A 24,819-nucleotide genomic window follows, 5' to 3' on the forward strand; every position below is an offset into this window, starting at 1 on the left:
TCCTTCATCTCTCCATCCCTCTACAACTATTCTCCTGCCCCTTACAGCTTAAAGCCAGGTAGTTCAGATTACACAACCACACTAGATGGGCACAGGATCTTCAACTGCAGGATGACATTTTGAGAAGTGAAATCTACCTCTGAAAATTGAATCTACAAATCTAAAACCATAAAGTAACAAAGACAAACATCACCTAGCAGGGATTTGTCAGGACTTTTTAAGGAGTCCACCATATGCTGAGAACTGTACTAGCCATTCATCAGAGGCATTAGTAGGTAAAAGGATGAGAGGGAAGGCAAAGAGATGAGAAGGCCAAATATGAAACTCATGGGAAGAATTGGCTCTAAATGAGTTTGTAACTGGGAGGAATCGAGTATCAAGACATCTCTTTTTGAAAAGAGAAATTCTGGAAGTTAAAGGTGCATGACCAAAAGTTAAGGATCAACCTACAAATCCATCATAACTAATGGGAAAACCAAATCCAAGCAAAACTTCTTACTGACCATCCCTTCAACAACAGGGTTAGAATTATATTAGCAGTTTAGATAAATGTCAGAGTTTAGGTAAATATCAATCTCCTCTTAGAAAAGAACATTTAGGAGGAAATAGCTAGAAGAGACTATTATGAAGGATATTTAGAAGTATCCCAAAACTGTTTTATCAATTGGATAAGAAGTACAAAATTCCCTGACTGCAGGCATACCCTTATCTCATCAACTAATAGTAACACCAAGCTCTAAAATGCTATGTAAATAACTGCTTGTTTGCTCTCAACTTAAACAGATAAAGATTTCAAGTAAGAGGCTGAGTTGTTTAACATTTCCAAGGCAAGATGGTTTCTAAATGATCTGGGTATCTCCAAAGAAATTATACTCTTATTGGGTCTATGAGACATATATGCATACAATTCTATGAAGAAAATTATTAATGACATGTAAGTGTAAGCCTTGAGAAAAGATTTATGGCTAAATTCCTTATCCATAAAGCAGGGAGAGGAGATTACTTTAAATATGACATGACAGAAAGTGAATTGGCATGCTTTAAATACCAGGGCCAGGATTTAGTCATAGTTCATACCTGGCTGATAACTTTATTGTTTTATATGAAAGATAGTACATTTGTATTCTAGTTTTGAGGTAGCAAGTAACATTGGGCTTCTACCTGTTTGTCATCAGAAGGAAAGCTTTAGTTATAAAATACTATATATAATTACTTATAAATTAGTAAAGAACTCTCAGAGTATCTTATATTGGTTTACTGGAATCATTTCATTCAATCCTCCAAAAATTCTAAAAAATAGTAGTTCAGCTCCACCCTCAAAAAATATATATTTTTAATGAACCCACAAAACACTATGTCAGATAACATTGCTACAAACCAGTTTTATAGCTTTTCTTCTCAGCTCCCATTCGTTCCATTCATAACCTTTTTCAATTGTTGGCTGCATTATGTGTACATCTGTCTGTGTGCTACTTTCACATCTTGTTATTGGTTTTATATGTTTGTCGATCACTTTGACCTGAAGAAATGGAGAATTGTCATTAATACACACACACACACACACACACACACACACACACACACACACACACACACACATACACACACATACACCTTCATTTAATGAATGCTACTTCTAGGCAAAACAAGACAAACCAAAAATTGAAAATACTAAACACTTGTGAAAAACCTACAGAAAAGATGTATAAATCAATCAGTTTAGATGAAATGGAGAGACATTATGAGGAAATACATCTGGAAAGACATCTGGAAAGGTCCAATGGAGCCAGTTTATAAACTACCTTAAACGTTAGGCCAAGAATTTTAAGTTTTAGCAAAATCTATTTATACAGAAGATGATGGAGACAACCAGGTAGATATGAAGCTATAAGGTGAGGGTACCAGAATAAAACTTTCTATCAGGAAGAAAACAACATTAAGACAAGAGCTGTAGTGTTTCCTGTATTCAGTGTGCTCCATCTATTTCTGCCCTTGGTGTGGATAGTTAATAGCACCTACTTGAGAATATGGAATCACAGTTTCAAATTGCTGATGAAGTTCCAATAGCTGAATTAGTTCTGCTCTCTTTTTTGCTTTTTCTCCAATCATCTCAATGTATTTATTTGGATTTTCTGCAAAAGCATATGCAGCTTCTTTGGAATTGAAAGTGTAATATCGGTCTTTATATTTCAAAATTCCAATCATTGGATTTCCTTAAAAATAAAGACAAGTAAATTGTTAAACATAAAAATATTAAAACATTGTATTGCCCTGTGATGCTGACTCAACAGACTACATTTTTTAATCATGTTTCTTGCACTTTTAATTTTCTAATTTAGAATTTTATGATATTTTTCAAGTATCTACTAACCTATTTTAAACTCTAAGATATAATGTACTTGAAACAAATACTGGAGTCTTCATGTTAGAAGAGACCCTAGAAGTCACCTAATCCAACCTTCTCCCCGGTCTAGTAGTGCCTTCAAGAACAACCCTTAACAAGTGGTCTACAAGCTTCTGCTCAAACATTTACAGCAATACTGAAGATGTATGCTGATAAAAAGTTATTCATTATACTTAGCTAGCATCATTCTGTTTAGCTACCCTGATTCAAACTCTCACTGTCATTCTCAACTCCTTACCCACCTCATACCCATACTTACTGAATCAGTTGCCCTATCTTGTTACTTCTATCTTCACATTTCTTAAAACGGCCTCATTTCTCCATTCACACACAGACACCACCTTAGTCCAGGCCATCATCACCCCTCACTTGTGTCACAGCAATAGCCTTCTAATTGGTCCTCTTCCTTCAAGTCTTTCCCTACTGCATCCCATCCTCTACCGGGCCACCAAAGTTATTTCTCTAATACACGTCTGACCACATAATTCCTTTAAATAAACTCCAGTGGCTCTTCATTACTTCCAGGATCAACTACGAACTCCTCTACTTGGCTTTCAAAGTTCTTACAACCTGACCTCTTCCTACCTTTTTAAATATTCTTACGCATTAGCCCTCACCCCATGCTCTATGATCCAGCCACACTAGCCTTCTTGCTGTTCCTCACACACAATGCCCCATCTCCCACTGCCATGCCTTTGTGTTAACTGCCCCCTATGCCAGGAATGATCTCCTTCATCATATCTGCCTCTTATAATTTCAGGTTTCCTTCAAGATTTGACTTGTTTCACCTCCTTGACAGCAGAGACCATTCCTTTTTTGTCTTCATATTCCCAGCACTTAGTATGATGCCTGACACTTTATTGTTGCTATTGTTCAGTTGTTCAGTTGTACCTGACCCTTCGTGACCCTATGGACCAAAGCATGTCAGACCCTTCTGTCCTCCACTATCTCTCAAAATCTGTCCAAGTTCATGCTTCCATGACTATCCATAACATCCCCTGCCATCCCCTTCTCCTTTTGCCTTCAATCTTTCCCAGCATCAAAGTCTTTTCCAATGAGCCCACCTTAGCATTATATGACCAAAGTATTTAAGCTTCAGCTTCAGTATATGTCCTTCCAATGAACAGTCAGAATTAATTTCTTTAAATATTGATTTGATCTCCTTGCTGTCTGAGGAACTCTCAAAAGTCTTCTCCAGTACCACAATTCAAAAGCACTGATTCTACCATACTCAAGCTTTCCTTAAAGTACAATTCTCACAGCCACAAATTACTACTGGAAAAACCATTGTTGTTGTTGTTTGTCCTTCATTTTTGAAGAGGATCACCAGGAAGGTGATGGCATGACTTGCAAGTGAACTGGATTTAAGTGAGGCAGGGCTTTGCAAAGTCTTCAGCCTCACTCTCTCCTCTAGAACCATCTGAGTCCAGTGGGAAGATATAGATCAGGATGACTGGAGATGGCCCCAGATGCAGTGGGAGACCTTGGCCTTTTTTTTTTTTTTGGTTAGGCAATGGGGTTAAGTGACTTGCCCAGGGTCACACTGTAGTAGGTGTGTGTTGTCTGTCTGAGGTCGAATTTGAACTCAGTTCCTCCTGAATCCATGGCCAATGCTCTATCCACTGTGCCACCTAGCGGTCCCTACCTTAGCCTTCTTTTAAGCTAAGGTCTTTCTCAGGTCTCAGTGTGTTTGAGGCAATGTAAGAAATGAGACAAAAAATGGCCTCTTTTACCTAGTTAAAAAAAAAATCAATTTGGGAGGGGAAGATCCTCAGGTTTTCTGGCCTAAACAGAAATAATTGCTATTGACTACACAGACCTTTGTCAGCAAGGTGATGTCTGCTTTTTGGTCTGCCATCCAGATTTGTCATAGTTTTCCTTCCAAGGAGCAAGCATTAGTACACATTTAATAAATCCTCCTTGGTTGATTGATCTCCACATCGTACATTAAGTGCCTTTTTCTAAAAGAGATCCTGTGGGCTTCTTTCAGGGGAGACTCTAAATCTGAAATACTGCTAAATTTTGTTTAAGAGATTTCCCTGAAACTCCAAGATGGGGGGAGAGGGTGGGAGAGGAGGAGATAGGGAGAAAGAGAGAAAGAGAGAGGAAAAAGAGAGAGAGAGACAGACAGAGAGAGAGACAGACAGAGAGACAGAGAGTGACTTTCACTGAGGTCAGAATCCTCTAGGACCCTGGATCTTCTTAGGCCCAGATATGGAGAAAGGGTCTTGCCTTGGGCACCTGAGTATATTTGTCTATCTGTATATTATTCCTTTTTCTCTTTATTATTCATTCTCTGTCTAGATTTCTCTGAATTATCCTCTAGGTATCTTCCTGCCTACTCACAAAACAAAACTAAAATTTTCCCAAATGAGTCTTATATTATTTTGTTCTTTTGTGGGTCAGTGGACCAAAATGCCATCTGTTTTCTTGATAGCTAATCAATATTACAAATAATTTATTTATCTAATTGTAGTAAAATTATCTACTACAAATTAAATACAACTAACATATTTTCTAGTTTGTGGGACTATAGTAACTTCTCTTTTCAATTGCAATAATAATAATGATAAAGAAAAATATAATATCCAATTATGTAGCATGGTACAAATACAAAGAATGAAGAAAAGACAAACTTCATTCAAGAGTCATGGTGGACAAAGTGAATAGAAATAACAAGACTGAAATGCTTTTAGTCCTAGAGGCTTCGTATCATTAGAAATTAAATAAGCACTGTGTGTCAAAGATTTCTCTTCATTTGCTTATTGGCAGGTTGTAAGAAATTTCAACCTCAACAAGTTTCAAATACAATTTCCACTAATGTACATATTCTTTTAAAATTCTAAACAATAAAATTTTGGATTCCTTATTGAAATATGACCTATAAAAATGAGGCTGTAATGTAATGTGCCAGACTTAAAAATTGCACTAGAATTTAAATATCCAAATGAATATTATCCTTTCAAATAATTACTTCAGGAGTTCTAATGATGTTCCATTTTCTAAAACATTTTTGAAATATTTCTTCTGCAATGTGACAGTCACATTTCTTTAGAGGCATAGTTTACATAAATGCAGCAAAACTCTAAGAATGGAAGAAGGAAAGGGAAAGGATAAGGGGTGAAAAAGGAAAAGGGAAAGAAGGAGGGGAAAGGGAATGGAAATCTTGCACCAGATTTCTCCCTGCTACTGGAAACTTGAGCTGATCCATATTCAATAAAAGTTCTTTTTTGCTTTAACGTTTTGGTTTTCATTTCCTTAATGTTCCTGAGATTTAAACCAGGTCCTCCATAGGATACAAACACCTGTAATATGTATCTCACATCGCTGTGGTAAGACTCAAATGTGATAATATATATAAAAGTGCTATATGCAGATACCAGTTGTGATTATGCTTATTTTCAAGTACACACCTGGAAGAAGCAGTCCATCTGTTACAGCAAATGTGTAACCACAAAATCCCCGGTATTGAATTGGCAATTTGTCAAAATTTGCTGTAGTTTCTGGGAAAAGCCAATCTACTTTCTTGAAATCATTTACATTTACTCTGGTTCCTAAAGAAATTCAGAGAAAAAAAATTTTATAATGAAAAGACTGCCTTTTCCTTGATTACATGGTGTTTTTTCTACTTAAAAAAATTGTGGGAAGAGATACCAAGATAAAAACATAGAATTCAAAGTCAGAAGACCTGAGGTATAGTCCTACTTCTGTCACTACCTGCTAAACAGTCAATTAATCATTCAGAATTTCAGTTTTCTTATCTGTAAAATGATAAGGTTGGATTTAGCTGGTCTCAAGATTCCTCTTAGTTCTAGAATTCTATATATGCTTTTTCGAGTACCTATTATATGCCTAGAGCTATATTGACCACAATTTGCGAAAGGAACTTACCATCTGGTTTGTGGGGAGAGAAAAGATGGTCTTGTATAAGGTGACATGGAACAGTCAAAGAATAAGGCATTATTATACATGCTCACAGAATAAAGTGTTAAAATGAACAGTATAAAGGATTAGCAATATATAATAGGATGCTAATTATATGATACAGACTATAAGCATAAGAGCAATTTCATTCAGTTCTAGAGCACCCACTTTAGGAAGGATGTGAGCAAAGTGATGAATATCCAGAGACAATAAGACAACTTAAGACCATGGGAAACTTGGTAAGGATGGTTAACCTGGAGGAAAGAAGTTTTAGGGGTAACATGATAGTCTTAAGACGGGTCTTGTTTTTGTTTCAAGGTAAATGGGATATAATTAGGCTCTAAAAGTTTCTTATCTGTGTACTCTTTGACTCACATTTACCAGGCCTATCACTAAGGAGATCAAAGAAAGAGGAAAAGGTCCTATACACTGAAAAATATTTACAGCAACTTTTTTTTTGTCTTGGCAAAGAATGGGAAACAAAAAGGTTACTCATAAACCAGGGGATGGCTGAACAAAGTATGATATGTGAATTCAGTGGAACACTACTGTGCTATAAGAAGTGATAATTTCAGAGAAACCTGGGGAAGACTTGTATGAACTGATACAGAATGAAGTGAGCAGAACCAGGAGAACAATTTATATAATAACAGCAACATTGTAAAGACAAACTATGAAAGACTTAAGAACTTTGATCAATGCAATGACCTATGATGATTTCACAACAGTGATGATGAAGCATGCTTTCCACCTCCTAACAGAAAAGTGATAGATTCAATATGTACATTTTTGGATTTGACTAATATGGGATTTCCTTAAAAAATAAAGATAAGAAAGTAAATTATTAAACATAAAAATATTAAAGGAATATATTTTAAAAGCCTGGAGAAGCTGACTCAATACGCTAATTTTTAAAATCATGCTTTTTGTACTTTTAATTTTTTAGAATTTTATGACAAACTTTTTTCAAATTTTTATTTTCTTTGACTACACTTATTTGTTATAAGAGTTTTGTTTTCCTTCCCCTGCCCTCCCTGTCCTCCCACACCCAAATCCTGGGATTGGGGAGAGATGGAAGTGAGAGAAAAATAATGCTTGTTAATTGGGGAAAAACAATTTTTAAGATATAAAAGATTTGCATAGATTTTTGAGCAGGGAGAACCTGCTGAAAAAGGAGAAAGAAAATAACTGAAAAGGTAAGGTCATGGATAAGGAAAGATTGGAGGAACAGGAAGGGGTTAATCTTGGAACGTTTGCTCTCCCAGGTTGGGAACCACATCTTGTTCTCATTTATATCCCCTGAAGCATCTAACACAGTACCTTTTACAAAGTAGGTATTCAATAAATTGTTGCTGAATGAATGACTGAATGGATTCAGTGTTAGATATATTGTGTTTGCAGTGATACCCACGAGAAAATTTCATGTAATCAGCAAGAAAACTAAGACTGAAATTTCAGTGAGAATTTGGGGCCACAACTGTATTTTGAAGAATAAGCAGAAAAGCCAGAGTTGAGTCCATTAGAAGTGTGATCTACAATTCTAATGGCAGTTTTGATAGAAATGAATGTACTGTTTAATGTATTGTTCATCTTTCATTCTAGGAGAGGACCCTGACAGCAGGAAGGTAATGCCATGACTTGCACATGTATTGGATTTAAGTGAGAGAGGGCTGGCAAAATCACCAGCCCCACTTTCTCCTCTGGAGTCATCTGCGTCCAGTGGCAAGATATAGATCAGGATGGCTGGAGATGGCAATTTACTTATGTTTGAAGGCTCCAGATACTTTACTGTGACTTTCCATAGAGGTATGAAACTCTAAAATGAGAAATCAAACAAAACTACCAGAGGGACCTTTAGCTGGTCCTAACCCATTAAATTTCATTTTGCTCATCTGCAAAACAAAAGTGATGGCTAAACAAAACACTAAGTGATGGCTAAGGTCCCTTCTAGCTCTAAAATTCTATTATTCAATGAAATTAGATTTTTGGAATCTTTCAGTTTTATTTTTTCCAGAAGATCAAACATATTTGTCATGATTATTTCAACGTTTGCTCAACAATTTGTCCACTGAATTATGAAAATAATTAAATATTATGTAAGGAGATATCAGTTCATATTTTATATTTTCTAGTATGTACAACTGCAGTATATTAGCTGTTTATGATTACTCTGCCAATGTTATTTTAAATTATTTATCAAAATTTCATATTCAGGATAATTTTTATGCAAAAAAGAACTAGTTTCTTTGGGTGAATTAATTTGGCTGCCTTTTATTTTAATTTTATATTTTTATTCAAATAGAATTTTTCAATATAACTTTTAGGATAAATTACCCATTTCCATTTTAAATAGAATAATATTAGTACTAATCAATCCATAATGTGAACATTCCCATAAATGCATTTCAACTGTGCCCTTTGGCTCTATAGACAGTATAGCTAACAAAATAAAAGTAACTAATGATCCAGATAGACCTTCTCCAAAAGTTAAGATACATTTAAATACTTAATTTGAACCTAAATTAATAAATAAATTTAATTGAATGCAATTGGTTATATCATATATCCTCATACCTTTACAATGTGGTTGAATGATAAGTATGTTCTTCAAAAACAGTATTTAACAACAAATTTTAATTTTTTAAGAGAAGATTAGAGAAAAAAGAGATTGGTAAATTTATGCTAAAATTTTTTGAAAAGAAAGAGAAGTGGCAATTATTCATACCCATGCTTTCTTTTATCCGAAATACATCCGTTTTTACTTCCACTTCTTCAAGGAGGTCTTGAATCAGTTGAGCATTATAAAGGTCTTCATGAGCTCCTAGGAATGGTCCAAGGTGAGTGATTAAATTACTCAGAACACTAAGTAATACAGTTTCATCTTGAAAGCTGGTCCACAAGCCAGAAAGTGCAATAAATATAGGCTGAGGAGGATAGAGGGGGGAATAAGTAACCTAGTTTATAATAAGATTACAAGCTAATATTATAATAATTACAAGTTAATTACAAGTTAATCATTGAAAAAAACCCTATCATTTGCAAATGAACAAATTTTGCTTTTAGATATATTTTTAAAAGCCTTAAAAAAACTATGCCAATATAATATGTACATAATCTGGTCCACACACATGAAAAAGTTGTATTTCATCATATTTAAATTTAATAAATGTTATTTAAATACATATCATTTTTAAAGAAATCTTCAATTCATTTACTGAAAAAGGTTAAACAAATTCATAAGGAAAATGAGACTTATAGAAAATTAATTTCAAATAGTAAGAAAGAAGAAAAGCCTTCTTCTTCTCTGCTTTAATGTGCACACTCCCATAGTCCTTGAAGCTGGTATCCTTCTCAGGACTACTGACTGTCCATTTGTCATTCCTCCCAGCTCAGCTGCCCTGACTTTGTTGTTCTAGCAGAAATAACTGTGGGACCATGTGAACTAGGGACCTCCTTGTTTACAGTATTAGGAGCATTTCTATGATTACCTGCATTAATGCATGTCTCTCTAAAATTGCTCATTTGGATCTGGGTCCAGAACAGTGAATGCTTCATCCATATTTCTTTTTTCTTTTTTTTAGTGAGACAGTCAGGGTTAAATGACTTGCCCAGGGTCACACAGCTAGTAAGTGTCATGTGTCTGAGGCAGGATTTGAACTCAGGTCCTCCTGACTCCAAGGCTGAAGCTCTATCTACTGCGCCACCTAGCTGCCCCTTCCCCTGTGTTTCCTAGGGGACCCAGGATCCCTATACTTGAACTTGTTCGTCTCTGTCAGTGAGTAGGAGGAAAAAAGGGATTTGGCTTTAGGACATCAAATTAGGGAGTGAAGTGATAGCTGATGAGAGCTAGTCCAATATTAGGCTGGTTGGATCTTTGATGTAGCAGTTCTAAAGTGCCACCATCTCAATCCCATTAAATTAGTGTCTTTAGACATCACTTTCACATCTTCCTCAAAGTCATTGATAAAAAAAAAACCCTGTTGTCTCTACTGGAAACCTTCCTAGTTTATAGCACATTAATCAACACTCTTTAAGCATAATTCTTCAAATAACTATGTATACACACAACCGTATTATCGTGCAGTCTATAGCTTGCCATCTTGTCCATATGGATTTCACAAGAATGGCTTTTTAAAATGCCTTGCTTAAGTCAAGGTATGGCATAACCCTGTCAAAAAGGAATTGAGGTTAACTTGGCCTAACTGAGAGTCATAGAATCTCAGAGATGGAAGAGACCTCAGAAATGATCAAATTTCATGCATCCTTGAATAGGAATCCCTTTATACCAGTTTTTATGGGAGTGGTACCCAAAAGAGTGTGCTCTGAGTTTTCAACATGAGCTCAACTCAGAAGGACTTGTCACTTTGAGACAATGCAGAAAACTCGGGGTGTCCCTTGTTCCCCCACTGAGAAGTGTGAAGGAGAGGGAGATGCTGCGCTGAAGTTGTAATGGGCAAAATCAGCCACTAAATTAGGAAGAGGGGCTCCATCAGTTAACCTTAAAAAGGAAGTGACTATGCCAATAGTATGTTGATAAATGTTTTAGCAACTGGCTCTCTGGAGGAAAAATGCATGTATTACACACTTTTTAAAGTTTAATCTACATTATTAATATTCCTTCCATAGCATTCTTAAGTCTAAACAATCAACAAAAAAATAAGTCAAGCCCCAATTTACAACGTTTGCCAAGTTTGGAGCTCACATGGCAAATTTAACATTCGGCTCTCTTGTTTTGTTCTAGCTCCAGAACATCCTTGAATTTTGCCCTCTCTCTTCTTTTAGCTCTCTAAGTGGCATTAGGTAACCCTGAGACTTCCCATGAAAGATGGAGACAGTGGCTTACATACCTTGGCAGCATGGCAACTGCCCCTATGTGGCAGATAGAGTAGATGCTTGGCCGAGCATGCTGAGCCTGGGACTTGGGGAGCCTTGCTGCCTTTTCCACTTTCTCCTGATCTTAGGTGACTGAACCATGACTAACACGTACAGCTTTGGGGGCTGGACTCAACTCATTTTTTTAAATTAAATTTTAAATGAGTGTTTTATTGATACCTTTTGTTTTCAATTTCTTAAATTTTTAAATTTTTTTCCATTACACTAATTTATAAACATGTCCTCCCTCCATATCTGGCAAGCATTTCCTCGTATGTTTAAAAAAAATAGTTCAGCAAAATCAGCATATTGACTCTACCTAATAGTACATGAAACATTCCATTCCTGTGATCTCCCACCTCTTGAGTGAAGGGAAGTAAATGTCCTCATTTCTGGGGCCAAACTTGGTTATTATAATTATACAGCATTCAGTTTCATTTTTTATTGGAACATCACCTCCCTGTAAGTTGGGATTTTCCTACATTATTGGACAAATAACGTAACTCTTGTGAACTCAAGAGGTCAGAGGATCCTGGGTCCTCAGTAGATGCCAGCTATATTTTAGAAGATACCCTCTCTATATCCACTATAGTGCTTGGAGGAGAAGGTAACCATGGATAGGAGCCATCCCAGGCCTGGATAATGGAAAATATGGACCTGGAGTGGACTGATTGGACAGCGTGGAACCAAGGTGAAATGTGAAATTGTGATTTAGTAGTAATACAAACTGCTTTATGTTTTGCAGGTTTTTAAGTCTCAACCTGTTGGGAAAGTTGCTGCTATTGCTTAAGTTCTACTGTCAGCACATGCATTTAGGCCTTGCGAATGTAAAGCATTTCTTTTGTGTAGAGAAAATAAGTAGCTATCTGATATCTGGTCTACGCTGTACATTGCGTGGATTGTACACCTTTCTACTATCCCTTTTGGGGAGATATTTTAGACATAAGGCAAACTTAAGCTCTAGGGATTTTCTCTGGGGCTCCTGAGAGCATGAGAAATAGTTCCTGATCCTTCTTTTATATGGTAAGGCTCCTCCAGGTCTGAACCAGTCTGTGTAAATAAGTCCAGAGCTCACATGAGCCCCTTAGTAGAGATTGAGGGGAAGGGGGGGTTGCAGTTCCCCAACTTTCTGGGCCCAGCAAGGGATTATTATTGTTATACCAAGATTCACTAATAATAAGTGAATTCATGCTGGTTTCTTGTGATCATCTCTTTTTTAATTGTTCATGCGCTTTTAAAAAATAATCCTGACCAGAAAAGAAGAAATTTTTTTTGCTTAACTAAGCATATTTGTCACAAGGGTTTTGTGTTTCTTTTCTCCTCCCAGAGGTTGGGGAGGGGGTGGGGGAAGTAGCAGAGAGGTGATTGACTCAGAGTACAGAATGAGACACAGATTTTTAGACATGATCGATTTCATTTTTCATTGTTAGTAAGGATTTCATTTTTCTGTTTTTAATGGGGGAAGAGGATGGTAGGGAGGAAAGAGAGAAAATAGATCTTTGCTCCCTGAAAAAATAAATTTTAGTTTAATTTAATTTTAAAAATGATCCTGGACAGAATTATGCCATGGATCACTCTCAGATTAAGTATTGGGTACCTTAACTTGTTCCAGTAATTCAAAATAATGTAACTTTGGAAATAATCTAAGCCCTCTATTGCTCTATAAAGCACTGCATTTTCATGTTGTATTCATCTGTAAGTAGAAAGCATTCAAAGGAAAACTTCATAAACTTGCACAGGAAAATGGTGCAGATAAGTTGAGGCTGAGATCTGATAAATGAGATTGTAGATGTGTGTATGCACAATGGATCAATATTTTCTACTCTTGGCACATTATAATTCCATAATGCTGATGAATATTTTTTCATCAGCATTCAGCTCTGGACCACCTCTGATAGTAGCCATCCATCACTACTGAGCTAGTGGTTCTTATTCAGTAGGCCCCTAGAAACTAAAGTAGTAGGTACATCTCTCCTCTTTCTTTGTAAGGATTTAAATCCTGCAGAAGCACACAAAAGGAGATAATCCTGTAAAATGTGTAACACTTAAGGTGCGAAAGAAAGAATGAATGAAAAAAAAGCAGAATCAAAACACAAATAATTCAGAATATCTTTAACAATTTAACATTACTGATGCACCTTATTACTTTTTTAACTTACTTTTGGGGGGGTATTTCAAAGGATATTGATTAAAATGAGGAAAAATTGATACATATGGAATACTTACATAGACTTGTGACGTCGGTACAGCAGTCTTTGCTTGTACAGTCATTTTTAATTGTTCCATTTGTGCTGCTAATTGCTTTATCATCATTTCAACTTCTTGTGCACAAGTAATTATATCAGACTGGACAGACAATATACTTTGTGTTAAGATTAATAAACTTTAAGTTTAGAAATCATCTATAGCACAAAATCTCACGAGAAACAAAATTCTTCACCTTTTCCCTATATTGAATACAGGGAACCCTTGATACACCAGTGTAACCTTCCTAGAAAGTGTTAAGGGTTGTTAAGGGGTCCCTTGACTTGAGTTGCCATATTTTCCAGAAACACTGGACCCAGATCATGCAGGAGGCCCTGAATGTGTTGAGGATGAAGCTCCCCCTGAGCTGACATAATTTGTTGTTGTACTCCAAGCCTGACTCCCTGTGTGTCCTTAAGAGGCAAGACAGGCACCAGCCAGTCTGTGCCAGGCTGGGATAATGCTTGTGCAGCTGGGGTCCTTTGCAGTTAAGCAGACCCTCCTATCTTCATAGTCTAGCAATGCCCAAGTGAAAAGAATGTGCCTTTTGCCATCATCTTGCTCCTCCCTGTAGGGAATGGTCTTTTTTTTCTTTTTCCCACTTCTTTTTTTTTTTTTTTTAGGTAACTGGGGTTAAGTGATTTGCCCAGGATCACACAGCTAGTTAAGTGTCAAGTGTTTGGTCTGAGGCCAGCTTTGAACTCAGGTCCTCCTGACTTCAGGGCCGGTGCTCTATCCACTGCACCACCTAGCTGCCCCTTTTTTTCCCACTTCTGCTGCACAGTTCTCCCTCCTTGTCATACCTCTTCCTGGCATCCCCTTCTCCCTTTCTCTTGCTATTATAAAAGCGTTAATTTCTGTAAAGCCTGGGAACCCTTTGGGTTCCACATGCATGTTAATTTCTCTTGTAATAAACCTGATTTTCACATAATTCTCATGACATTGTGATTGCCTGTTTTCTGAGGGTTTTTTTGTTTGTTTGTTTGTTTTGTTTTGTTTTTGGCGAGGCAGTCAGGGTTAGGTGACTTGCCCAGGGTCACACAGCTGGTAGGTCAGATTTGAATTCAGGTCCTCCTGACTTCAGGGCTGATGTTCTATCTACTCCATCACCTAGCTGCCCCCCGATTGCCTGTTGACAAAAGTTATTTGTAAAACAAAATTTTCTATATTTAAATCCTGTTTTTTCTCCATTGCATCATTATTACAAACTGGTGTGTGTTTCTATGGAAATACATTTATCACAAGGTTACATTGAAAGGTTACATTGAAATAAATTTTAAGATCACATATCTAGAGGAAAAACAATAATGTTTTGAAAAATAATAATGTGTTCCAAAATCAGTTGAAAAATCAAAAAAGAATGCTGTCTGCCTCTAGGAGGGGAGATGAGGATCCAAGCAGATGTTTCACTAATATGATTGTCTGGCTTTTTAAAACTGAGAATATTATTTTAACAGACTACTTCTCAGTGAAACAAAGTCAGTCATGTTAAGTTTCACTTGTTACTATCCAGTAGTAGTGTAAAGAGATTGACACGGAAGGGGAGCATGGCTTACTCCTGGACATGCTCATGACTCACCAGGTGGCCTTATGTGGGTCACCACTTTTCTAGGCTTAATTTTTCTCATCTACTAAGAGAGGGTGTCATTTGATGTTTGTCACCATCAATTTTAACAGTTGAGTTTCTAAGGGAAGATGAATCTGGGGGGTGCAGTGTGTGGGTCTCCAATGCCCTCAATTAGGGCTTTGGAAGATTGCTGGTAACAACCCTGAAGGGAGAGACAGTCAAAATCACAGGCCTTCGTCAAGTTCTCCCCAGGTGAGGAGCAAAAAATGACCCATGATTTCTTGCATTTGCTTTCAAAAGTTTCTGCAGCAATTTGAAAGACTGAAGTTTTAGCAGGGCTTAATCTGCTTCTTAAGAAAAAATTAGACTAAGATGGCATAGTAAAGGCAAGAACTCACTGGAACTCTCCCATATTCCCCTCCAAACAACTTTGCAATAATGCCTCAAAAACTGAATCCTGCAGTTGCAGAACCAACAAAATGCCAGAGTAAAATTTTCCAGCTTAAGATAACTTAGGAGGTCAGCAGGAAAGGTCTGTCACTTGGGTGGTGGTTGGGTCTGGAACACAATGCAGCATAGGCCCAGCCTCAGCCCCAGCAAGCCAGGAACAGGCCTTGGAGGTGGCTGCAGCAGCATCAGCAGCTTCAAGAGCTCTCAGCCCAGAGATGGTAAGGGGGTCAAACTAGTCAGATGGAGATTATAGGGGACCCTTTGCTGCCTTTGGATGTAGGACTCTGTTGCACTGCTCATACACAGTTCCAGGTCACAGTCCCAGAGTGAAGAAGAACACTAGTGCATTAGCTCTCGGGGCCATGGGAGAGCAAGGGCCTGAGTCACAGTTCCTGGGCAGAGAAGAGTGCTTATGGTCATTCACAGACCAGAGCACATGTCAGGAAAGCAGTGACCACACCTCTCCTTAGATCATACCACCTTGGAAGAACCAAAAATTTACATGCCTCCAGAGCTAGCTTTGAAAACAGTAGCAAGAAAGGCCTGAAGCTTGGGACAGTGCCCAGTCCATCGCTGGAACAAAGCCTAACTCTCACATAAAAACACCAAGTGACAAAATAGGCAGGAAAATGAGCAAAAAAGAAAAAAGGAACATGACTATAGAAAGTCACTCTGCTGACAGGGAAAAGCAGGACACAAGCTCAGAAGACGATGAAGTCAAAATGACTGTGTACAAAGGCTCAAAGAAAAATGTGAACTTGACCCAAGCCCAACAAGAATTCCTGGAAGAGCTCAAAAAGCATTTTAAAAATAAAGTAAGATAGGTAAGAGGAGAAATTGAGAAAAGAAATGAGAGTAATGCAATAAAATTATGAAAAGAGAGTCAACAGCTTGGTAAAAGAGTCACAAAAAATATCGAAGAAAATGACATCTTAAAAAATAAAATTGACCAAATGGTAAAGGAAACACAAAAATCCACTGAAGAGAACTCCTTAAAAAGCAGAATTGGTCAAATGGAAAAAGAGGTACAAAAGCTCACTGAAAAAAAACCTTAAAAATTAGAACTGGGCAAATGAAAACATGACTCTATGCATATCAGACACAATAAAACAAAATCAAAAGAATAAAAAAATAGACAAAAATGTGAAATATCTCAGCTGAAAGACAACTGACCTAGAAAATAGATCAAAGAGAGGGAACTTAAGAATTTAAGAATTATTTGATTACCTTAAATTTAATTAAATGAATAAATTTAATCTAAATTTGGTTACCTTAAAGCCATGATCAAAAAGAGAGTCAAGTTATCATATTTCAAGAAATTAACAAGGAAATATCCTTGAACCAGAGGATGCAATATAAATTGAAAGGAACTACCAATCACCTCCTGAAAGAGATCCTAAAATGAAAACTCCCAAGAATATTATAGCCAAATTATCAAAGCTATCAGGTCAAGGAGAAAATATTGTAATCAGCCAGAAAGAAACAATGCAAATTTGTGGAGCCATCAAGAATTGGAAATTGAGGGGATGCCTATCAACTGGGGAATGACTGAATAAATTGTGATATATGAATGTAATGGGATACTATTGTTCCATAAGAAATGATGAGCAGAGCAGGAAGTCTTCAGAAAAACCTGGAAAGACTTACATGCACTGATGCTAAATGAAGTGAGCAGAACTAGGAGAACATTATACACAGTAATAGTAGCATTGTGTGATGACCAACTTTGATAGACTTAGCTCTTCTCAGCAATGCAAGAATCTAAGACAATTCCAAAAGACTCATGATAGAAAATGCTATCCACGTCCAGAGAAAGAACTAGGGAGTCTGAATGCAGATCAAAGCATACTATTTTCTCTCTCTCTCTTTTTTGTTTCTTCTTTTTCACGGCTTTTCTCTTTGGTTCTAATTCTTCTTTATAGCATGACTAATGTGGAAATACATGATTGCACATGTATAGCCTATATTAGATTGCACACTGTCTTGAAAGGGGTAGGGGAAAATCTAGAACTCAAAATCTTATAGAAATGAATGTTGAAAACTAAAAATAAATAAAAATATTAATTAAAAAATTTGTGGAGCAGCTTCTGTATTAAAGGATCAAAAGGCTTGGAATATGATCTTCTAGAAGGCTAAGGAACTAGGATTACAGTCAAAAATAACCTATTCAGCAAAACTATGTAGGATCCTTAAGGGGAAAAAATGGATATTTAATGAAATAAAGGAATTTCAAGCATTCCTGATGAAAAGACCAGAGCTGAATGGAAAATTTGACTTTTAGTACAAGACTCAAGAGAAGCATGAAAAGGTAAACATGAAAGAGAAATCACAGGGGATTCAATAAGGTTAAATAGTTTACATTCCTACATGGGAAGATGGTGCTTGTTACTTCTAAGAATTATCATTATTAAGGAAGTTAGGAGTATACATAGACATAGAGCATGAGTGTGAGTTGATTATGATGAGATGACTTAAAAAATTAAATTAAGGGGTGAGAAAGAGGGATCCACTGGAAGAAGGGGGAAAGGAGTGGTAGAATGAGAAAATTATCTCACACAAAAGAAGTGTAAAATTAGTATCAAAAATGAAAAGGGTGAATTTATCACCAATGAAGATGAAATTAAAGCAATTATTAGGAGCTATTTTGCCCAATTATATGACAATAAATCTAACAATCTAAGTGAAATGGATGAATATTTACAAAAATATAAATTGCCCAGATTAACAGAAGAGGAAATAGATTACTTAAATAACTCTATTTTAGACAAAGAAATTAAACAAGCCATAAATGAACTCCCTAAGAAAAAATTCCTAGGACCAGATAGATTCACAAGTGAGGTCTACCAAGAATTAAGGAATAATTAATTCTAATACTATATAAACTATTTGATTTTTTTTTAATAACAAATTAGAGGGTTGCAACTAAAACTTGCTGAGAAAAAGGAAATCCGCTTACTTGAGTTACTAGGGCCAAGGACTCAAGAAAGTGGGTTTGAGACAGAAGAATGAGGAAGTGTTGCTTTAAGAGTTGCTGTAACAATTTGGAAGAGAAATTTTTAGCAGGGCTTAAGTTTATGACAGCTGATGTTTCTAAGCAACTCTCCAAATGGTGATTCTGGACCTTAATAATTAGGTACAGGTTTATCACCAGTTTAAATTAATTAAATTAAATTTTATTTAATTAAATTAAAAATTAACTAAAAGGTGAATATCCTAAATGAAGGTATAATAACAATAATGAATAATAAATGAGAGGAGTAGTCTAAATGATCTTTAAGATCCCTTCCTGAAATACATCTCTACTTGGGGGAAAGTCTGTGAAAAAGTCAAGGGAAGTTGTATTCTTAAGCTCCTGTGGCTACAATATATGTCTTGCTGACTCAAATATAAGATGACTAACTTTAAGGCAATATGATTATTCAGAAAGGAAGAATTTTTTTTAATTAGAAAGTTTAAAAAATTATAAAACTGAGTTATTATTTAATATCAAATAATGAATGTCACCTGCATTTCTATCCTTTCTCTTTTTTGCTGCTTCAAGTCTTTTCTCCTTCCTCCAGTATTTTCTTACATAATGCACCAGTACCACCCTGGTGAGAATAATTACTTCCTGCCTACCTCATAAGATTGAGAGGATCAAGTGAGATTACAGACGTCAAAGGGTTTTCAACACGCACTCTTCAAATATGTGGTTTTACTTGTGTGGATTACTAGTCTGGTTACCCTTGAATGAGCATTGATAATATTAAGCAGTTCTCGTAGCATTCCAAGGCTCAGTGTAATGAGTGCACTGGTATGCAATGGAATCCACAAATATTAACATTCAGATAATCACACCATCTCCAAGGAATCCCTCATCCATTAGATTTTGCATTCGATATTCAATGAAGTTCAGCAAAAAATTTACTAAGCAAAGCATTGAGCCATGTAAGGTTTCACATGGAGTAGGTTGCACAAGCGCTGAGGTTTGAAGGAAGAAAAGGATTCTGAGAGTCAGAAATATGGAGGATTACATTTTAGCCTATGAGAATTTATGGAAGAAAGAAATAAAGTTTTACAGCAAGAGAACAGTTGTGTGTCCAGTTAGAACACAGAATTCATAAAAACAAGCTATGTAATGAAAGGTTGGAAAGGTAGCTTTTATGAAAATTTTTGACAGCTGCTTGGAGGATAGCTAAGGGAAGGAAAGTACTTGAAATCATGGACATGGAGGCTATTGGAGTAGTTCAAATTAGAGCTGATGAGGACCTAAACCAGGGGACTGGTCATATAGACTTGAGACAGAGAGAGAAAGGGATAAATGGGAAGGTAATTGTAGAAGTATAATTGACAAATTTTGGCAGTTGGTTGCATGTTAGAAGTGAGAAAGGAGAGTCATTAATTGGGGAATGGCTGAATAAAATGGCATATAAATATAAGAACATTATTGTGCTGTAAAAAATGGCAAAAGAGACCAATCCAGAGGAACCTTTAAGGACTTGTATGAACATATGCAGGTAAGTGTGTAGAAATAGGGGAGAGAGAATTATTTGTACAAAGACTATAATACTGTAAAGAAAAACAACTTTGAAAAACTTAATAATTCTGAGGATTGAGGATAAAACACACTTCACATCTCTTGACAGGCAGGCAATGGACTAAAGTGGTAGAACGAGATATTCATTTTCAACATGGTCAATGCATGGATTTGTTTTGCTTGACAATTTCTATGATAATTGGTTTTAAGGGTTATCTTTTTTGGGGGGGAGAGAGATCCTGATAAAAGGAGAAATAAGAAAAGTAAGAACATCTACGAAACATCAGAGGAGAGAAGATGATTTAATAGAGAAACACAGACACGTTAGACAACTTCAGAACATGCTGAATTTATTATATAGTTTAAAAAACCAAGTTGCATGTAATGGAGATTCATGATTTTAAGAGTGATGGGAACTTTCTGCTCTTTGCATGTGGAAATGCTTGTATTTGGTGGTGTGGGAATATCCCCGCCTATTACACATGTTCAATTCCCCAACCTGGAGTCAGGGACAGCTAGATGGCACAGTGGATAGAGGGCCTGGTCTGGAGTCAGGAACACCCATCTTCATGTGTTCAAATCTGGCCTCAGACACTTAGTAGCTGTGTGACCCTGGGCAAGTCACTTAACCCTGTTTGCCTCAGTTCCTCGTCTATAAAATGAGCTGGAGAAAGAAATGGCAAATCACTCCAGTATCTCTGCCAAGAAAACCCCAAATGGGGTCATGAAGAGTTGGACATGACTAAAAAATGACTGAACAGTCAGGCCCAGAATAACAAAAAAGATTTATTGAAAAAAAGGAAGGAAGAAAGAGTCAAAGATGACTTTTAAAGTTATAAATCTAGGCAACTAGGTACATTCTTCAAATGAAATTTGAAGGAGGGGCAGATAGTTTGGGGGAGTGTAATGAGCTCCTTTCTGAACATGCTGGTTTTCAGATGCTGATAGGATATCTAGAAAAAGTTTTCCAACATAAAAGGCATTCTTAATGAAAGAGATAAATATCTTCAATGAGCATACATCTCCTAGTTTTACATCTTTCTTGACATCGATGAAAGGATTACTGAACAATTGCTGTATGTTTGTATCTATCAAGGAACGTCTAAGTTTGGGCTAATAGGTGCATTCCTGCTTATTGTGTTTGCTCAGAGAGGTCTGGGAAGTGTTGATTCTTGCTTTTGTCAAACAGGTGATATGGAAATTGATAAGTCTTTTTGACCAAGTTTTGGGTGATCAAAGTCAAGTACTCCAAGACCCTTATTGTAATATGGCCCACCTTCTCATTGTAATATTCATTTTCTCATTAATTGTTAACCAATCAGAGTTGATTGGTTCCCTCAGGAACACCTACTTTTAGAGGGGCACATAAATTATGAAGCAACCACCGTAAGAGGTCTTTGGTCTAAGAGAAACAGCCAAATGACCATAATGCTGGCATTATTAATAAAATGACTAAATTACCCAAAAATTACATCTCTTATACCTTTTAAAATGCCACACAGGAAAAAAAATAAAAGAATTTTTTCCAGCGGGTAGAAAACATTCCAAGTGACAGTGGTAAATACTTCTGGGAAGTAACATCTGAGGTCATTTAATAGTCCAAACTACCTGAACAGTATCCACTTCATAACATACCCAGCAAGTGACCATCTATACTTTGTTTGAAAACCTCGAAGAAGAGCATATTATAAAATAGTTAAATGGAAAAAAAAACTTGACAGCAAATTTCTTTGAAAAAAGTCTCATTGCCAAAATACATATGGAACTGATTCAAACATATAAGAGCAAGAGCGAATTCCCAGTGGTCAAAAAATATGAACAAGTTGTTTTCAAAAGAAGAAATCCAAGCTATCACAAGAAAACATGCTCTAAATCACTAATAATTAGAGAAATGCAAATAAAAACAACTTTGACATTCTACCTCACACTCTTCAGGTTAGTAGAGATATTAAAAAAAGAAAGAAAGAAAGAAAGGAAATGACAAATGTTGGAGAGGCTGGCTGTGGGGAAACAAGCACATTAATGTTAGTGGAACTGTGAATTGGTCTAGCCATTCAGGAAAGCAATTTGTAACTATGCTCCCAAAGTCACTAAACTATGTATACTCTGCAAACTTGTAGTACAAAATAGGCGTACGAAGCATTGATCTGTGAATGCAACAACTGTCCAGAAAAAGAAAAGAGAAAAGAAAAGGAAAGGAAAAAAAAAGAAAATGAAGTCAGTTTGTTATGATTGGTTCTTTTGGGGGTGCTACAACAGGAATTTCATCAGTAGTGTTTGGAGGGGGGACACCTCCCAGTATGGAAACTGCTTCCATAGATGCAGATAAGGTAAGATTTGCCTGGGGCACTGAGAGGCTAAATGACCCGTCCATCATTACACAGTTAGTTACAGAATGATGAGCCATAGTTATTAGAAAGAAGCCTTCTAGATTGAACCTGATATCTCGGTGAGCCTAAACTGCAGTTTTATACAGGTTATGCATATATAAGCATCTGAAGTCCTGGGTGTTGTTGTTGTTGTTGTTTTTAGTTTTGTCTACTGTGAATTTCTAGGCATTTCAAATGCATTAGTCTTCTTATGCTGAAGTATTCTCTATGGCACTGTTCTCCAAATTCTTCTGATTGGGCACTACTACATCAATAAAAAATTTAATGTGTGCACTCCAAAATAGTATGTACTTTTTTAAATAAATAATATACAAATACCGCCTTGCGGTGGTCAACAGTTTCAAATGTCACAGAAAGGTCAAGGAGGATGCAGATTGAGAAAAGACCATTAGGTTTGGCAGCTGGAAGATCACTGGTAACTTGGAAGACAGTAGTTTCAATTGAATGAGGAGGTAAGTTGGAAGTCGTGAACCTGGGAGAATGTAAGCATGGGGGGGGTGCCCTCCATGGAATTAGGGAACGCTCATAACATGGATAGCTTGAGGGGAAAGGTAACTTAGTTACAGCTTATCAATGCCTGCTCATTGGGTGCTATCCACTCTTTTCCACCAAACAATAGAAGTTTATGTAAGTGAGAAGCTAACTTCACATCCACAGCCCTGGAGCTCAGGTATTGGGGGACAGGATGTGAATTTGCTAGTGTAGGGAGGAGAGGTGGAAACTTGGCTGCATAGCTGCGGTGGCTTAGGGGATGTCTTTCCTGCCTTGAGAGGCCCGTCCCCAGGGCATCCACAAAAAGTAAAGGGCAGGAAGGAAGGAAGCAGAGGAGTGCTGAAGGGAGTGGTAGGGTTGTGTTAGAGACAAGCCCGTTATTGGATATGGGGAAAGGGAGGTGGAATTAAATTCATATTCTCACCCTCTGGTTGATTGCCTCCTCCCTGGGTCACGCCACAGTCCCCCTGCTGTTACACAATGGCTTCTACTTTGAATGCCACAGTCAGTTTTCACTTTTCAGCTTCAAGTCCTTTTTAAAATTAGATTTGCAAGGCTGCGGGCAAGCATACGTGCAGGAGCACTTGTTAGGTACTCTTCATTCCTGGCCAATGGCCTGTCATTCCTGTATTCTAAGCTATGGTCCAAATATCACTCTCAGAAAACATTTACAGGAGGACCTGAATTAAAATCCAGCCTCAGACACTTGACACTTACTAGCTGTGTGACCCTGGGCAAGTCACTTAACCCCAATTGCCTCACCAAAAAGCAAAAACAAACAAAAAAACCAAACATTTAACCCGTTGTTCAATTCTCATATCTGCCTTTCTCTCCTGAAGATCTTGACTTCTCTTGGCAACAATGGATCCATATCATTATTTCTTCACCTACAAGCAATTTTTTTTTAAACTCTCACTCCCATAAGAGGAATCACAAATCTGTTACTTAACTCCAAGAGTTCAGTGGTCTTTTTTCTTACTGTTCCCTGTAAAAACTTCATGCACTCTCTAACCTTCTAGCATAGGTTAAGATTTCCTTCTGCTTCTTCAGATCCTTTTAATTCTTTACTTTTATATTAAAATACTTTTTTCACTTTAAAGGAATAAATAATTTCATCTTCCATGATAACTTGGATAGTATAGATGCAATTTTTGGAATCCTTTTATTTCTTTTCTAGGAAGGTAACTAGCCTACACATTGAGGATAGATAACAATTACTTGACCATAGCATTAAGACAAATATTGCACATTTTATGCAGGTCATGGCAAAATTCTGCCTGCTTTTCACCACTCTTTCTAGAAGCAAAGACTTCAGTTTCTTTGATGTTCTTGAAAGTGGCTCTTATGACCACCTGTTTAGAGATCCCCTATGGCAACTGTTTGTGGGGGTCTCAACTCCAGAGTTGTCAATTTCCTCACCTTGTTATTACATTTTCACCTAAACATTCTTTTCCATTTCATACTAAATTCCTTCTCTTTCTGCTCTTCAAGTCCTTTCTCCTCATCCCTTTGAGTCTTCCTCAATGTCCCCTACTCCTACAAAATTTCAAATTCCCAAATCCTTGAAATCTCCTTCACAATTCCTTCTCCTGCTTATGCAGGTTGAGTCCTCCTATTCACCTAATCTGGATATGGAATGTTAAATATACATTTTCTCAATTAGGAAAAGTTCTAGCTTATCAAAGCAAGCAGAACCAGGGCTTGTGGGTAAAAATATTCTGAGACCTAGTAAAGTGGGAACATTAATGCTGCTTAGAAGGCAACTTTAAGTTAGCTAGATAAATATCTATGAGGTTGTTATGCTCCCAATACATGGTAAACTTTTATAAAGAAGCCGTACAAAGCTGAGATATATGTAAACTCCTTTGTGTTCCTATTTAGTAATCACCAGAGATCTATTATCTTTAATTTTTTTAAAGTTCTATTCAGGTCTTCAATTTCTTTCTTGTTTATGTTTTTG

At 36.7% G+C, this 24,819-nt stretch overlaps 1 protein-coding gene across 1 annotated transcript in view; it reads right to left on the bottom strand.

The window, feature by feature from the left end:
• CFAP206 (cilia and flagella associated protein 206) overlaps positions 1–24,819 on the bottom strand; it is a 56,173-nt gene that overhangs the window by 6,481 nt on the left and 24,873 nt on the right. Inside the window, exons 7-11 of the mRNA XM_020976290.2 lie at positions 13,427–13,546; positions 9,054–9,252; positions 5,818–5,958; positions 2,020–2,213; positions 1,379–1,519 (exon numbers count right to left, since the gene is read on the bottom strand). Of these exons, the coding sequence (XP_020831949.1) occupies positions 1,379–1,519; positions 2,020–2,213; positions 5,818–5,958; positions 9,054–9,252; positions 13,427–13,546 (795 nt within the window). The remainder of the gene's footprint in view (positions 1–1,378; positions 1,520–2,019; positions 2,214–5,817; positions 5,959–9,053; positions 9,253–13,426; positions 13,547–24,819) is intronic.

Source organism: Phascolarctos cinereus, unplaced genomic scaffold, assembly GCF_003287225.1.
Source record: "Phascolarctos cinereus isolate Bilbo 61053 unplaced genomic scaffold, phaCin_HiC Scaffold_5;HRSCAF=322, whole genome shotgun sequence".
NCBI classification, from domain to species: domain Eukaryota; kingdom Metazoa; phylum Chordata; class Mammalia; order Diprotodontia; family Phascolarctidae; genus Phascolarctos; species Phascolarctos cinereus.